The sequence below is a fragment of the Agelaius phoeniceus genome, chromosome 20 (assembly GCF_051311805.1).
Source record: "Agelaius phoeniceus isolate bAgePho1 chromosome 20, bAgePho1.hap1, whole genome shotgun sequence".
Classification (NCBI taxonomy): domain Eukaryota; kingdom Metazoa; phylum Chordata; class Aves; order Passeriformes; family Icteridae; genus Agelaius; species Agelaius phoeniceus.
Window position 1 is genome coordinate 5015805 of NC_135284.1, and position 16147 is coordinate 5031951.

At 41.5% G+C, this 16147-nt stretch overlaps 1 protein-coding gene across 4 annotated transcripts; it reads left to right on the forward strand.

Annotated features, from left to right (window-relative positions):
* The first annotated feature begins 64 nt into the window (after positions 1 to 64).
* Positions 65 to 14402, forward strand: INPP5K (inositol polyphosphate-5-phosphatase K). Of its 4 annotated transcripts, XM_077188590.1 has the most exons (14): positions 70 to 247; positions 1749 to 2124; positions 2293 to 2400; positions 3122 to 3230; positions 5673 to 5789; positions 6075 to 6247; positions 6848 to 6959; positions 7469 to 7578; positions 8154 to 8180; positions 9846 to 10038; positions 10245 to 10382; positions 10841 to 10924; positions 11557 to 11661; positions 11944 to 14402. In XM_077188590.1, exons 2-14 carry the CDS (start codon positions 1868 to 1870, stop codon positions 12058 to 12060), a joined length of 1650 nt encoding a protein of 549 aa, XP_077044705.1. In that variant the 5' UTR covers positions 70 to 247; positions 1749 to 1867; the 3' UTR covers positions 12061 to 14402. The 4 variants fall into 4 exon arrangements, with proteins under 4 accessions (XP_077044706.1, XP_054503145.2, XP_077044705.1 ...); XM_077188591.1 differs by lacking the exon at positions 1749 to 2124 and having other exon boundaries at positions 65 to 247; XM_054647169.2 differs by lacking the exon at positions 8154 to 8180 and having other exon boundaries at positions 73 to 247.
* Positions 14403 to 16147: the final 1745 nt, after the last annotated feature.

Genomic DNA, 16147 nt, shown 5'->3' on the forward strand with positions numbered 1-16147 from the left:
GTGCCATCCTACGGCTGCTGTGGGTCCTCCCGGCCGCCAGGGGGCGCCGTGGCGCGGCGCGTGCCCGCCCCCGTCACGCGCGCCGATGGGCGCGGAGCGCTGAGGGCGGCGCGGAGGCCGCGGCCGGGCCGGGCCGAGTGAGGGGAGAGCCGGGGGCTCCGTCGGCCCTTTCCCCGTCCTTCGGGCAGCGCTTCCCTGCGAGAACCCCGGGCATGGAGACCGCGGGCCTTCCCAGCAAGGAGTTGAGGTGAGTGGTGGGCGCGGAGGGGCGCGGGGCTGAGGGCGGCTCCGGAAAGTGGCCGCGAGCGGTTACGTAAATGGGCGAGAATTAGCGAAACTTGTGTGTGTGTTTGCTTATTAGCGCAGATTTACACAAACTGGCGGCGTTGCGTATTCATATGAAATAGAGGAGAAAAGCTGATTTTGTGGTGTGGAAGGTCGGTGCTGGAGTGGTTCAGGGAGGCTTATGGGGCATTTCGGGGTGCTCGGGACTTCCCGGAGCTCTGTTAATGTGTTGTGAGGGCACGAACATCTGCACTTCTGTAATGGACCGGCTGTCAAGAACTTGTCACTTTCCCTGAGGAAGAAGAAGCTTGAGTAAACACTGAGCTTCTGTTTTTACGGTGTTTTTACAATGTGTCTTCACTCTCTGTCGGTGTCCTGTCTGGGCTGCATCCCTTCCCTACAGAAACCTGCTTTGATGGGATTTGGGTAACAGCCTGCGATGGGAAAATTTAAACAGCCAAACTAACAAGCTGACAAGAGCTCAAATATCTTAAAAATCCTTTGAAGGCTTTATTATGAGCACTGTGACCCTGAGAAATTTTCCGCTATTGAGTCATTTGAGGATTAGCAGCGGTGATGCTAAATAATGACTTTAGTAGGTTGCTTGTATTTAGGACAGTGTTTGTTTCTACCTCTGAGATCTGTGTTTTTGTCAGTGCTGTGGTCACTGGGCACCTTGAGGAATTGCATTTCTGTCTGTAATGACTGATGGCTTCAACATTATTTCAGTTTTGTTTAATCAGGTAATTGTCTTACAAAATTAGTAACTGGAGAGCGTTCCCAAGTGCCATCTCCAGTGGCAAAATTAGATCTGCAGCCTACCTACATTTTTTTCCCCTAGAAATTTGTTTTGGAGTAGCTTTCCTGTGACTTCAGCATAGCCTTACAAAGATACACTATTAGTGAGGAAAATTATGTATCATTTTAATCTATTGTGCAAGGTTGTTTTCCAACTTTTCTGTATCCATTTCTGTATACGTCACCTTGAGCAGGCAGTTGGTTGTGGGATAAAAACACAGCCTTAATAATGGGTGTATTGATGGGATTCACTAATTATCAGTGTTTATAAGGTCATTATAGAACTGTAAGATTTATTATTTTTTGAGCCTGTCTGTCATGTAACAAGACTGACAATAAAGTGAATCTGTTTTTAGAAGCTCAGGTACTGAAATAACCATTTTGTAAAGAAACAACAGCGCTGTGATGTGAATGTTGAGAGTCAGTGGCTTTGCTTGGTTCTGCTCAGAACTTTGAATATTTGGGAGCTGGAGATTACATTTCTCCTCGCCTGCAGACAGGCACATGATGGATTCAAATCAACAATAAATTCTTTTAAACCCTGAGCTCGTCGAATTAACCACCTTAAATCTATTATGAAAAAAACCAATTCACTGTGTGAATTGCAGCTTTTGTAACAGCCCAGCCAGCGCGGTGAGAACGCCACAGGTTTTTTTTTTTCCCAGCATTGCTGCACCTCCATTTGTCCTTTCGAACGCTGAATTCCACAAGATCTGGAAAACCCTTATCAATCTCTTAACTTCAATGGGCCAGTCCTTCCGGGCATAGCTTTACCTGGGAGCGGATGGCGTCGCTGAGCGGCGAGGATGCGGCTCTGGGGCTCTCCCTGGCCGAGGCGGAGCGGAGCCGGAGCCGCTCCGGCAGCCTGAGCAGCACCGGCTCCAGCGGGCGCCTGCAGCTCCGGCACAGGGTGGCCCAGCTGATGGCCTGCGTGGAGGACATCAGCTCCGATGACGAGATCCACGAGGAAGTGTCTCGCACTCTGGATGAAGCTTTCCTCATCTGGGGCAAAAAGATGAAGGATAAGGGCCAAGAATTCAGGTTTTGCTGCCTCCAGTTGGTTGTTTTGGTAGCGGTGTCAGGGCTGGCTGATAGAACTTCTGTCACTTTTCATCAGCCTGGGGAGGAAATTAGAATGTTCTTAGAGTTGGTTGCCTGTCCACATTTCAATTTTAGCATTGGTTTTGTGTGGTTTCTGTTTGTTTTTAGATTACATTTAGTTACCTGGAACGTGGGCACAGCTTCTCCCCCTCCTGATGTCACAAGTTTGCTTCAGCTCAACTCGCTGGGCCCCACCACGGACATGTACGTTATAGGGTGAGTGACATTCAAGAACTTCCTTTGTGAGTTTATTGCTAAACTGCTGGGTCTCAGCGTGGTCTGTTTTGGTCTGTGTGATGTGAATCACTGCCTGGGAGATGGTTTAACACTACTGCTACCAGAGGGTGAGGACTAACTTAGTCTAACTAGCAGGGGACTAACTTAGAGCAGAGATATTTATAGCAGTTAGCTGCTGCTGTGTGGTGACAGAATGCAGAATATCTATTTTCTAAACATTCTAAACATAGAATATCTATATTCTAAACAAAATATCTATTTTCTAAACATGTTTCTAAACACATTCTAAACAGAATATCTATTTTCTAAACTAAGTTGGGAGTGCTGTTGTTTTGTTAGCTTGTTCATTTTGATATGAAAGTTATTGGAAATTCACCGTGTTTTAAGGGAATTAGTGCAAGCTTGTTAGGCACAATCTGCCACTGTGTTTTCCAAACTATATTGAAATTCTGAAGTCCTGACAATCAGGTTTTTATAACACATCTTGAGTCTGGCATTGTCTTAAACTCTATCTTCAGGTGTATAGAACCTCCTTTAATTTCATTTCACTCAGTGTCAGATGTGTTAGATCTGTGTGTGGGTTAAACTGCTTGAATGAGAAGCTGAACAGCAAGAAATTTCTGGGGTCTGTGTTCTGCAAAATTCCTATGAATTCTGTCCAAACCAACTGGTGCAATGGGAGTAATTGTGATGTATTCAGCTTACAGGAGGTGAATTCAAAAATCACCAATTTTCTGTCTGACTTGGCATTTGATGATCCATGGAGCATTTTTTTCATGACTGTCTTGTCTCCCTTGGGATACATCAAGGTAATTATTTACACCACTCTTACATGTCACAGCACTGAAGTAAAAGTCTTAATTTTTTTTCCCTCAGATTATCCATAAAAGAGAAGTTGATGGTGTTTTTGCAGGTGTCTGTCACTTCCATAGGCACACATATGTTAGAGGTGATTCTTCATCACACCTGTGTTTTCCTGTTTTTCATGTATGTGTACTCATGCTGAACAGCAGATTTCTTGTGGCCACAATATCTTTATCTCTCTCTTGTTTGTAGAAAAGTTTTTTGCTCTGTGCAATATTGGGGAACTGTATTGTGATGCTTCTAATGTAGTCTTGCACTATAAATATCCCAAGCAATGGCAGTGATTTTTGTTAAGATTGGTAAGGCTCCTTTATCTTGATTTTTTTTTTCTCTTTTTCCAATTTATTTGCAGGTGAAAGTAAATTGCATATGTGTAAAACAGGATTTTAATGGGTGTGTATATTTATATTTACATGAGGACTTGGTTTTTTGGTTGAAGACCTATAACATTATATGGAAATTTAAATGCTAAGATTTTGGGGTAATATCAGGGACATAAGAGCAGCTAAAGTACTGGGTATTTTAATAATGCCAACAATAAAAGTAGGAAGATATCCTGGATTTCTCTAGTAAAGGGAAATTAAAAGCCTTTTGTAGTGATTTTCTAAACCAAGCACTATTTCTGGCTGATTTTGCTGAGGTGATTGCATTATCTGCATGCTAATCAGACTCAGTAGTTGTGCTGTTCTTTTAATTGTAATTAAACAAAACAAAGGACCCATTGGGAATTACAAAAAGGAAAAAACCCACATTGTTCACTCTGGCCTAAGTCATCGCTGATAAAAATTCAAAATCTGGCCGTGGGCTGACATTCAGGCCCTGTATCCACACACTTAAAAGAATTCCTGCTGGTATGCCTGGCTGATTTTGAATTCTGATTTATTACAGAGGCAGTTTGGAGCACACTAATGAATGGATGCTGCCACCTAATGGCTTTCAGCAGGACTCGATAGCTCCAGTAATAAGGGGGAGCTGTCAGGCCGGGTCTAAATCAAACCAGGCAGCAAGGAAAGGTCAGCCCAGGACTTAGCCAGGAATTGGCTGAGCAGGAGAGAGAGGAGCACTTGGCCCTTGGCTGAGCTGTGCTGAGGTTGGGTGTGGAGGCAGAGGTGTCACCCTTGGGACGTTCTGTCCCCTCAGTAGCAGGGTTTGTTTTCAGAGTGTTCAGTTGGTCACAGTCCATTCTGCACCACGACCCTGCTCCCTCTGTGCAAGGGCTGTGCTTGATTTGGCTCTGAGGGCTGCTGGGACTGGTGCTGCTGCCAGCAGGGGAGGGGTTCAGATGTTGTGTTCACATCCTGTGCATCTTGAGAAACCTCTGGGGACTCGGCAGAGTGAAATAAAGCAAATAAATAATAAAGGCACTGGAAGATCATGGTGCCTCATGAATGTAATTATGGAAAGGAAAATGCTGACTACTAAAATATTTATGCATCATTAGTAATTGCAGTCCATTGTTTCAGTATTCTGTGGGGTGTTTTGTTGGGTTCAAGGACAATGAAAACGTTAAAATATATTCTGAAATAATTTAATTGTGTAGATAGGGAGACAAAGGAGGAATTCTGTTTTAAATTTTGGGCTTCTCCAGCAGTTGTATACTCAGTTTTATTCTAATGTAGTCTTTTTCTAAATTAATCCAGCATAAAATTGAACTACAGTTAATGTATTTCAATGCCTGTATTTTAAATTGAATCATGATCATTAAAACACAATGAATTTTGTGTCTCATGCCAGGATCATTGTAAAGTCCATAGATGTTCAATGAAGGACATCTTTATTAGGCAGTTTCCACACACACAAACCCACAAAAACCCCGTGTCTTATGTGCTCTCTAAGTGTTTGGTAAATCAGATTTTACAGGCACTGCAAGGCAGGAGTTTCTGCTGTTTGCAGCTCATTGTTTTTGCAGATGCCTGGAATTGACTGCTGTGCTGTTGAAGGCATTTAGAATATTTAATGATCTGCTCAAGGGTGCTTCAGTTTGAAAAAGCTGCTGCTGTTGGAGCACTTGTAGGTGTGAGTTATAAAGCTTTTAGTGAAAAGTGAAGGATTTGGTCCTTCAGGAACAGGATTCTTACAGGCAGAAACAAGAGGCTGGTGAGGCAGAGGAGAAGTCTTTAAAGAGATTTGGGCAGGTGCATATTTTGAGGTCGACTTCAGATTGAAATATAACGTTGGAACTGTGTTAATTAGCTGAGGAATTGATCAGATTTGTTTATAAGGAATATATTTTTCACAGCACTGAAATGAGTCAGCATTTACTGTGTCACAGTGTTGAAGCCAGGCTTGGTGAGGGAATTGCATGTGGCCTTCTTCACCTCAAAGCTCCTGTGAAGTAAAGCCAGGGAACCCCTGGAAATGACAATTCCTTGTTTTCTGTCTCCCAGCTCTCCTCAGTTCGCATGCAGGGGCTGCTGCTCCTGATCTTTGTGAGGCACGCGCACCTTCCCTTCATCCGCGACATCCACACCCACTACACCCGCACGGGCCTCTTCGGCTACTGGGTAAGGACTGCCTGCCCCTGGTCACTGCCCTGTGCCTCTGCATGGCTCCCTGCTGGCACAGAGAGGATGTGGCTTCATGAAAAATGAATAACCTGACAAGCAAACTCATTTGTTTGAACCTCATGTGCAGCGCAGAGCGGAATTTCAGATTTCAGTTTATTTGCTGATACGCAACAAGTTATGCAGAAAGAGGTTGTACTGATTTAAATCTTAATTGCAAGAATTGAAAGGTGGGGTTAGTTCCATTTGAAAGTTTCAGGGAATGTCGTTCATCTCCCGTGGCAGGGGAACAAAGGAGGAGTCAGTGTCCGCATGTCCCTCTTTGGGCACACGATCTGCTTCATGAACTGCCACCTGCCGGCTCACATGGAGAACACCGAGCAGAGACTGGATGACTTTGAGAAAATTCTGGAGATGCAGTTTGAAGGAGAGGATATTCCAAGTCCCTTGGATCATGAGTGAGTTGTTCACTCAGTTTTCTGTTGGTTTTATCTATTTATCTCTTCTTGCACTGAAGAGTTTTGTGTTTGGATTTTTCATCCATCATTTTATTTTAAATGTCCCTTCAGCTTTGACCCTGAACTCTGGGAGGAAAAGATAACCTGAAAGACAGATGTCTGTTTTACAAGACTGTTCTTTTCCAGTCTCTAATTACATTCATTTGTTAGCATACAGACTGTACATGCCATGCAGGAAAGCTTTAGAAGCTAAAGCCTGTTTATACCAAAAATCATTTAGGTTGCTGTTAAATGTTCAGAGATGTAAGACACAGGAGAAGTTAATATTCAGGCAGTAATAAGCAAGCAGCAAGAATGCAAAGGACTTAATTTACTGTTTCAATTACTTCAATTTTTTTTGTTTAGCAGCAGGTTGTCCCTTTGTAAGCTTATCTACAGCTACTTAATGTTTGTGTTAAAGCTGTTTGCATTAAGTAATAAAAGTGATTAGAGCACCTAATTAGTGTAATGGTAATGGTTAACACTCTGTCAGATTCTTCCCTTGAGTTAATAGATTCATATAAATCTTCCTTGGTTGATGCATCTTGGTTTGGTTTTAAGGCTTCTCTTCTGGTTTGGAGACCTAAACTTCCGGATAGCAGATTATGGGATACACTTTGTCAGAGAATCAATCAACAACAAGCGTTTCAGTCTGCTCTGGGAAAAGGACCAGGTGGGTTGGCTCAGTCTCTTTGGGGGTTTGGTTTTGCTTTTAATGCACACAAACACAACGTGGTAGTTAAATTACACCTTGAGCTTCTGATTTCTGTTCAAGAACACAAACTCAGAGCAATCAAGAGGTGGAACATGAGGTGGTCATAATCCCCAGTTAATTGCAAACTTTTTCTGCTTTTGTGCAGTTTCTTACTCATTTACAATGCTCATGTTTGACTGAAGATTTCTTTAAACTTCATGTCTTGTCAGTTGTTCCTCACCTTTATCTCTCCTCACAGTAATTCTTCTAAAGACAACCTTATTCTGGATGTTTTGGGTAGAATTGCCTCTAAACTTTTAGATGGATTCTGTCAAGAGTTCTGGCTATAACAAAGAGGCCCTTCTGAATTTACCTTTCCAATGTTTTACTGACTGCAACGTTGAATTCTTGGAAGATGCTTTCCCATTCATCCTTTGAGCTCTGATTTTTTAAACAGAATCTTTAAAAGTTACTTTTTATTTCTGCAGTTAAATATGGCAAAAAAGAAAGAAGAATTTCTGAAGGAATTCAAAGAGGGCCCTCTGCAGTTTAAGCCCACCTACAAGTTTGACCTTGACTCGGAGGTCTATGACACAAGGTAAAAGATAAAATGAGTTTAGATGTGGAATATGGGAGTGAATGTGGTGCTTGCTTAAATATCACTTTAGTAATCAGCAAACCTGAATTTCCTGTGTGCTCTGGGGCTGTTGAGGTGTTCTGTTAGGCTTGCATTGACCAAATCTGAATAAATGAATATTTTTGGCTGAAGAAGCTGGGGTCTGCTGATTGTATGAGGGAAGTAATGAAACAACCCAGCTGCCTTTTGGGAAAGTCCAGATGAACAAAATGAATGAGCACTTGTTTAAGCTGCTTCTGTTTTGTTCTTTCCTACTAAAAGTGCTCATTGGTTGTCAAAATGAGCAAAAGAATAATTGTCTGTCATTTTTGCTTCCCTTCTCTGTTTAAGCATTTCATTTGATATGCTGGTATTTGAAAATGAATGTATATTTGTCTTTGTTGATTACTTTAAGTTGAAGATGGAGTATCTTAAATTTCCAAAGTTTTTCTGTGATATTAAAGTCTCTGTTTGTTAAGTGTTAGTCTTATGTTTCCACAGAAGGATAAGTTCCTGTCCAAACAGGGTTTTGTACTGATCTTTTTCTTTACTTCCAGAGAACAGAAGTCCCTATTTTGGTTTAAGTAAGAAGAGAACTTTCTGAATTTTGTAGTGATTTTTTTAATATTTCAGAATCAAAACAAGGCTCCATCTGAGCTTTTGCTTTGATTTTTGTGAAATATTTGAAAATCAGATGACAGCTGATTTTCTTTAGGAATTTTTTTAACCTGTCTGAAAGCTGCAGTGTTATCTACTCTGCTGTTGCACTTAATATTGGAAGTTTATTTATGTGGACCCAAAGATATTTTGCTTCCTAATTTAATATAACGAAATGCAATGGGACCAGCAATAAATCCACCTTAAAAAATACTTAAAATAATCCAAGCCTGGACATTTTACAAATTATTCATAGCCTGGTTGTGTGTATTGGCTGATGAGAGAACAAAAGGTGTGGTTACACATTCTGTGTGTGTGCATCCTGCTGCTGTTCAAGCTGCCAGAGAGACTTTGCTCAGGTGGGCTGACCAGCAAGGCCTCAAGGCAAACACCCTGCAGAAGCTGCTTTTACTGAAGCCCAGAGAATTTTATTTTTGATACCCCTTCAATGTGAATTCTGAGGGTTTGTTTCCCATCTAATATTCCATTTTCTCTGAAGCAGGGAGTGTTTTACCATAGGCTGTTCTTTTGGTATTTCCTGCACAGCAGAGCAGACATCTGGCACCTCCTAAAGATTTCTGTCCATTTGTAGAATTACTGCAGTAAGTGGCATAGGGGCCCTTAATCATTTCAAATCTTTCCACTTTATTAAAGGTAGGAAGGGGTAAAACAAAATTATGTTGAATATTGCACTAAATGGCCTTGGTTTTGATATTTAAACTGACAGTTTTCCTTACACATCCTGCTTTTAACATTCATAACCCAATCCAGTCCATTCTAATTCCCCTTCCATTGGGTATGATCTTTTCTCCATTTCAATTTGAAGTGATCCACCCATCCAGAGAGTTGCTGTTAAGCCTTCCTCCCACTACAGAGACAACCACAGAGGGCTCGTGTCTTCTGGTGTCATTGATATGGTTTAAAAGGAAACTCTGCATTGTGATAACAGTTGGATGCATAGTGCAGTTGCAGGCACAACTTCCTTGATTATGGAATTTTGAAAGCCTGTTGTTAGGAGACAGCAGTAGCTTGCAAACCTGAAATGCAGGCTGGTACAATTTAGAGGAATTCTGAATAAAGCATTGCTGTGGCACCTGTGGTTACCATAAGCTACCCAAGTTTTTGTCCTGTCTTTGTTGTTAAAAGAAACTTGCTTTCAAATATTTTGAATAATTTCAAACATCATTCAGACTCTTCCTACACATTCCTTATGTTTACACCCTCATTTTTCAGAATATCTCTATGGAGCCTGGGGCAGCTGTTGTATTATCTCTAAATCCATGCATGTTTTTACAGGCTTTTAGGAGAAAGTATCATTTCCTGTATGAAGCCAACTAACCCACTGAAATGTCCTTCTCCCCTTCATTTTACTCCTCTTTCAGAAAGCCATGATCTATGCTAAATGAAGCTCAAATTAAGGAAACATTGCTTGTAAAACACTTTAATCAGAGCTGTAAAATGAAGCTTGGATATGATTGCATCCTTTTATTAATATGTATCTCCCAGTCTCTGAGTAGATTTTGCACAGCATTCTTAGCTTTTTAGCAACTTGTTTCTCTGCTCATTTCACTTTTTACCTTCCATTTTTGCAGTGAGAAGAAAAGAAAGCCAGCATGGACAGATAGAATACTATGGAAAGTGAAAAATCTCAGCGAGGTTGCATCAAAAGAAGGCGAATTCCCTGAAGAAGAGAACCAAATTTCTGTTACTCTGAACAACTATGTCAGTCACATGAGCTATGGCATCAGTGATCACAAACCTGTCACAGGAACTTTCAAACTTGAGGTGCTTCCCAGTTATGTTGTTAAGAAAAAGTTTGTTTTACTCAGCTGATTTCCTCAGCCACAATCTCTGTTTCATTCTGATCATAGTGAAGGCAGCAAATTGCTGTCAAGTTATTTCCAGTCAGTTAAAGAGTCCAATTGTGGCAGAGAAGAATAACTGAAAGAATGCCAGGCTTGCCTGAGTTGAAACTCTGTTTTTTGGTGTAGATGAAGCCTCTTGTCTCAGATCCCCTGGTTGTGCTGAGTCCTGAGGGCGAGTGGAGTGCAGAGCACGATGTTCTCATCCGCTACTCCGCAGCACCTGAGCTCCCCAGCAGTGCCTGGGACTGGATTGGGCTCTTCCAGGTAATGTTACCTCAGCAAAGGTGGGGAAGGGGCCTGCAGGAGGTCCTGGGGAGTTTCAGAGCACTGGTTCTTGCTGGTAGAACTCTGTGAAATAGCTGTGTGCTTGATTGCTGTTAGCTTCTGTGTGCTGACAGTTTAGCTCTACAGCATGAGAGTTCTTCCACACCCTCTAAATTCTCTGCTAAGGTAATCTGGTTGTTTACTGAAGTAAAATGTTTTAGAAGCTGTGGAAAGGAGTTGATGCAAGAAAAATACAAGTCAGTGGAAGGGTGAGAGAACAGAGCAGTCCCACCCTCCCAGAAACAGAAGATGTGTGCGTGCCCCCAAAATGTTTTGATCCTTAGAGTGTGTTAATTACTGTAGTGAAACAGTAAACATCGCTCACAACTTTGTTTTTCATGTAGCATGGCCTTTGTTTCCATCATCAGGAAGCTGATAGTTTGTATCTTTCTCTGCAGGTGACTTTCAGGCATGTGAAGGATTATGTTACTTATGCTTGGGTGGAAGATGATGAAATTTCTTCCAGCAGAGACAGCAAAGAAGTCAGTTGTATTTCTTTTTAATGTAGTTTTCTATAGAGTAGCACTGGAGGTCTGTTCCATATCCCCTTCCCCTCAGGAGTTCTGTATCCTCTTCCCAGTTAAAGCTAATTAGGAACAAAATTATTAAGATCCCTCTCCCTAATTCTTCCTATTGAATATTTTGGTCCCTCTTTAAAAACTGCTGTCTGCTACAAAGCCTTTTAGTTGTGATTACCTAAAGTGATTTAAACCAAAAGAAAGCCCTTATTTTGATGCAAATGATAAATATTCAGAGATACTTATCTGAAGAAATAGAAGTTGAAGTTGGGAACGGTGGCTCCTGCCACCAGGAGGCAGCTCCACTCCCTCTGCTGCTCTCTGGCTTTGGCCCTTCCCTTCCAGCCACCCTGGGTCCCTTCTCCCTTGTCACTGAAGCAAGCCTGCCTGCTGACATGGTGAAGGATATTCCTTCTCCTCCCTGATTTAATTTTCAGATGCTTTCCTGAGTTATTTTTGTCCCCATCCGTTTTAGCTTACGTTTTAAAATGTGCTTATAAATAGCAAACACTGATTTTGATGGTGCCCTGAAGGGCTTTTTTTGTAAACTTCTTTTGCTGTGGAAATTGCTCATTGCCTGTTCTTATTCTTGCCAGGTTTACATGAGTGCTTCAGAAATACCCAAGATGGGAGGAGAATATTTGCTTTGTTATTTTAGCAATAACTTGCAGTCAATAGTTGGCATCAGTGAACCTTTTCAGGTAATACATTAGGAGGAAGCATTGATTAATGTTGATGGGATTTTTTTTTTTATTATTACTTAATTTGTTTTTATATGCATCTGAACATAACTGTGTTAATCCTTGGGAAAGGGGCAGAAGAAGGAATTTTTAAAAGGATATATCCTGGCTAAAAAGAATTTGCTGATGTGCTGAAAGACTCTGAGTAACTGTTACAGCATCTTTATATAATGGGATGGATAATACAGAGCAACACAGTGCTTTTGAATTGTTAATTTGGTTTTTATCCTGTTTTTCTCCTAGATTCAGCCTAGCCAAACACCAGTAGAAGAGGATGTGCCAGAGGAAGAGAGCAGTTGGCTGCAGAAACCTGACAATCCAAAATCAGATGGTGATTCTGAAAATAGAAAGGGCATTTAATGCTCCTGGTTCAGCTGTCAGATGATTCTTTATGTCTTAGTGATTGTAAGCTTTTGCTCTTAGAAGATGGAGTAAGACAGGTAGGAATGTTCAGACACTTTGGAAGCTCGTAGAAGATAATTTATTGTGGAATTGGTTATTTTTATTCTGGGGAGAGTAACTCTCTTGCACTGGATGAGAACTGTAAAATAGCACTTAAGGAATGCTGTATGTTTTAAGGTGATAGACATTTCTGATGCAATGATTTAACCTAAGGAGGATGCAATGTTTAATAGGTTTTTTAGGCTTGTTCCTTTTTTTGTAGAGGATATTTTATTTACGATGCAATATTTACTATGCTGTAACCACTTAATAATTGATTTCCAAATTTGGAGTTTAAATGAAGTTATTTAAAAATTATTTATTAGCTACAGCTAGTTAGCTTGTTTTGAAATTTTCTTTGACTTTCAGATGGAAGCTAATAACCATTTGGGAAACACCAGTGACAACAGGTCACATGAAAAACAAAATCTTTGGAGTGTGTAGTCTCCATTGGTAGATCCTTCTCTCCATGCCTTACTGAAGAACTCTTTGTAGGATTTTCAATTTCTGATTCTTCCAAATTGCAATACATTTATCAAAATGCACTATTCCTGATTTTTGAAATTCTTATTTTATAAAACAATTAAGCAATTTGCCTATTGCCTTCACTCCCCTCATTACAAAATGTGAAATAAACCCATTTTTATACCAGTCCCTGGCTTGGAGTGAGCCAGGATCCCACAACTTCTGAGGGAAATTGCAGAAGTTGAGAAATGCTTTAGCACAGATGAGCAACCCATGGCTGGTGATTTGGCATAATCTTTGAAAATTGTAAATATCTTCCATTTATAGCAATCAGTCTGCAAACTTTGTGTTTTTCTAGAGGTGCTCAGACCTTTCTGTATCCTGTGCACTTGAGGGTGGAGATGGAATAGAAATTCCCTGTACCTTTGGGAACCTGAAAGGTAGTTAGCTTCTGAAAGGCTCTTGTTTCTGGGTGGGGAAATAGAGACCTTTGGAAAGGATGGGAACCATTGCACAGAATGCCAGACTGCAGTGCTGGGACAGAGCTCTTGGAGCGTGCCCTGCTCTGTACCCACAGCTCCCTCCAGGCTGGGGAGCAGAGCCAGTCACTCCTCACTGCACAGGGGTGGAAAAGAGCAGCTTTGCTTCAGGTGGAAGAGCAAGGGCTGTTGGGGTGTTCATGCTGGAATTCTGCTTCACAACTGAGTGGAATCCTTTTTGCTCTTTTTCTCAAAGCCTTATTTTTTTCAGGGTTGTTTTGAGATAGAAAGTTAACAGCTTGTTAGGATATTTGTTTTGCTTTTGTCATTCACTGTATAAAACCTTTGGAGGGCCAGGTGTCTTTGTGTCCTGCTGAAGCTCTGCCATAGGTTTCTGGTTAGGTAGTTGCAGTGGGCTTTGGGAACACTTGGCCTCTGTAGGTTTTAGTTGTGTCTCAGCTCGATGCTTGGTGTTGGGAATGCTTGGTGAGTAGTGAGGGCAGGTTCAGAGGATCCTGTGTTCATTGCATGGATTAACACTGCCTTGAGGTTTACAGTCTGTACATTCCTGTTACACTTTGGAACCATATTAGAAACAGTTTGCCCATTTATACTGATCTCCCAAGAATTTGTTTTGCACTGAATTTTCCAGATATGTGACTTCTCTTGGCAATTAGGGCATCAGACAAACCCTGCTTTGAACTGCAGTCCCTTCTGCAGTTCCTGAGCTGTCTCTGGTTTCCCTGGTGGAACTCTCTGACCATTCTCCATGCAAGGAGATTCTGTGGAGAGCCCAAAGAGCAGTGGGCTTGGAATTCCAGCCCACAGCTGGCAATTTACTGTGGACCAAGATCCAGTTTCTTCTAAGCAGGGTGCATCTGCTGGGCAGGAGCAGCTCAGAGGGAGCCATGCAGCCTCTTTGCAGGCCCAGACACTCGAGATCCTTTGTGTCTGTGGGAGCTGAGACCCCTCTGTCACTGGACACAGAAGCTGCATTTTGTAAACTGATCCTTTGAACTACGGCACTTCCCGGAAAATGCCCCCAGCAGCTGGGATTGGAGCTGCTTGTGTGTAAGGAGGATGCTGCACAGAACTCTGCACTTCTTTCTTCAGTATTATGCACACAGAGGCACTTTTGTTTACTACTGTTACCTATGGTAGCTTTTCAAACTATTCCATGACCTGTAATGATGCAATTTCTGATGAAATTTCTCTTTTCTTAAAACACCTTTAATTGGATGTTATAATCACTGGAAATGTTTTTATACTCATGTGTTTTTCTTTTCATGTACCTCTAAAATAAATCCTGGCAGTGAAGTGTTGTGCATGGCCTCTGTTAATTTGAGGAGGAACAGATTGGTTTGGGTGGGAGGATTAATTTGTAACTTTCCTCCAAGGAGCTTGTGTTGGTCCTGTTTGATGCACAGATACAAAGTATTTTAGAAGGAAATTAGTTACAACTTCTGGTAGGGCTTGGGCTGCAAAAGAAGAGCAAGGATAAATGCTGTTTTTCCTTAGAACAAAGCAGATTCATCCTATTTTTTCCCTATTTCAATGAATCCAGTATTAAATGCTCTTGTGGTTTTGTATTTTCTGTCCCTCTTCCCCATTGAGGTTTTTGACATTTTCCTTGTAAAAATGCCCAGACCACTTGATATTGTTTCTTCATTTTTGAGAGTGGGTTCTTCTAATTTCACTTTCTCACAGTGAATTTTTCATGGTCTGATTTAAGATGTCTCTTTTGCCTTTATGAAAGATCTGCTAAGTTATGCATCATATTTTAAATTTTCTATATTTTAATATAAATTTGCACTCCATTTCCATCTAAGGATAACTTTTCATAACTCCCTGCTGTTGAAGAATTAATTTTCCAATGGGAACTATATATCCCAAGGAATGTTGTCCAGTCTAGCCTCCTTTAACTCCCATATATTTCTGATTGCTGGCTAAGCTCAGGATGTGCAGTGTATCATTGCACACAGATAGTACAGCTCTGTGTAAACAGGAAATATTTCCAAGATGTCTTGCGTGGTTTTGAGACCCTAAAAATACGTTCTGATAAAAACCATTGTTTCTACTACCACTGCTTCCTTCTCTGCTCTTGGACACTGAGTGACACTCAGATGAACTTGTCTGAATTAATATACTGCAGTGGGAAGGCCAGTTGGACAAAGCTGGAGTTAGGTTTTCCTTGAGAGAGGAAATGATACCTTTTTTAAGAGCTCTGTGTTGCTAACAGGAAACTTCCTGTGGCCCTTTCTGCCCCTGGATTTAGGAATTGCTGTGTGCACGTGATTGACACGAAGCAATTTCTATTTAATACACAGTTAGTCTGGAAAATGATCTGCTCAGGAACTGCCCTGAACTTGTTTAATTACTTCAATTTGAGGAATATCATGGATCTGTGTTTGTACATCCCACCTCCCTCCATTACAGTGGAACTGTCATTTCCACTCACAGGGTGTCTGCAATTAAGGAGAACTTTGTGCAGCCTAGAAAGCAGCAAGAGAAATCTGTGTGGGAACAGTTGAGCACAGCTTGGGAGAATCACTGGAGTCAGACACTGAAGTGTGAGATCTGGGGATGCAAACTGGCAAGAGGAAATGCAGAGGTGCAGGAAGAATACAGAAAATATGAATGTAGGCAACACAAAAGGATGAAAAATAGGACAGAAAATGTTTTACCCTGCTAACCATGCTTTGAAACTGGCAGTGCTCGAGTACAGGCACCAGCTCTGGTAGGGAATGCTTCAGCATCATTTCTCAATTTCTAATTGCACTGCAGCTGTGGTTTTACAGCTCAGGCTCATCAGAGACCACACTCTGCTCCTCTGTGCCCTTTTTTATTTTGTTCTTTTATATTTTTTCCTGCAGCTTCTTTCTGCCGTCTTTACATTTGTTTTTTTTCCTCTTACCACTCACTTGTAGCCCATTTTCAGAAGGCCTTTCTGCACATAATTCTGGTATCTGCATCACAGGAGCCATTCCACTAACACAGCTTTGGTGTTCTGGCCATTGTGATTTCTCTCCATAGAAAGGGGAGGTAAATCAGGCTGGGTATTG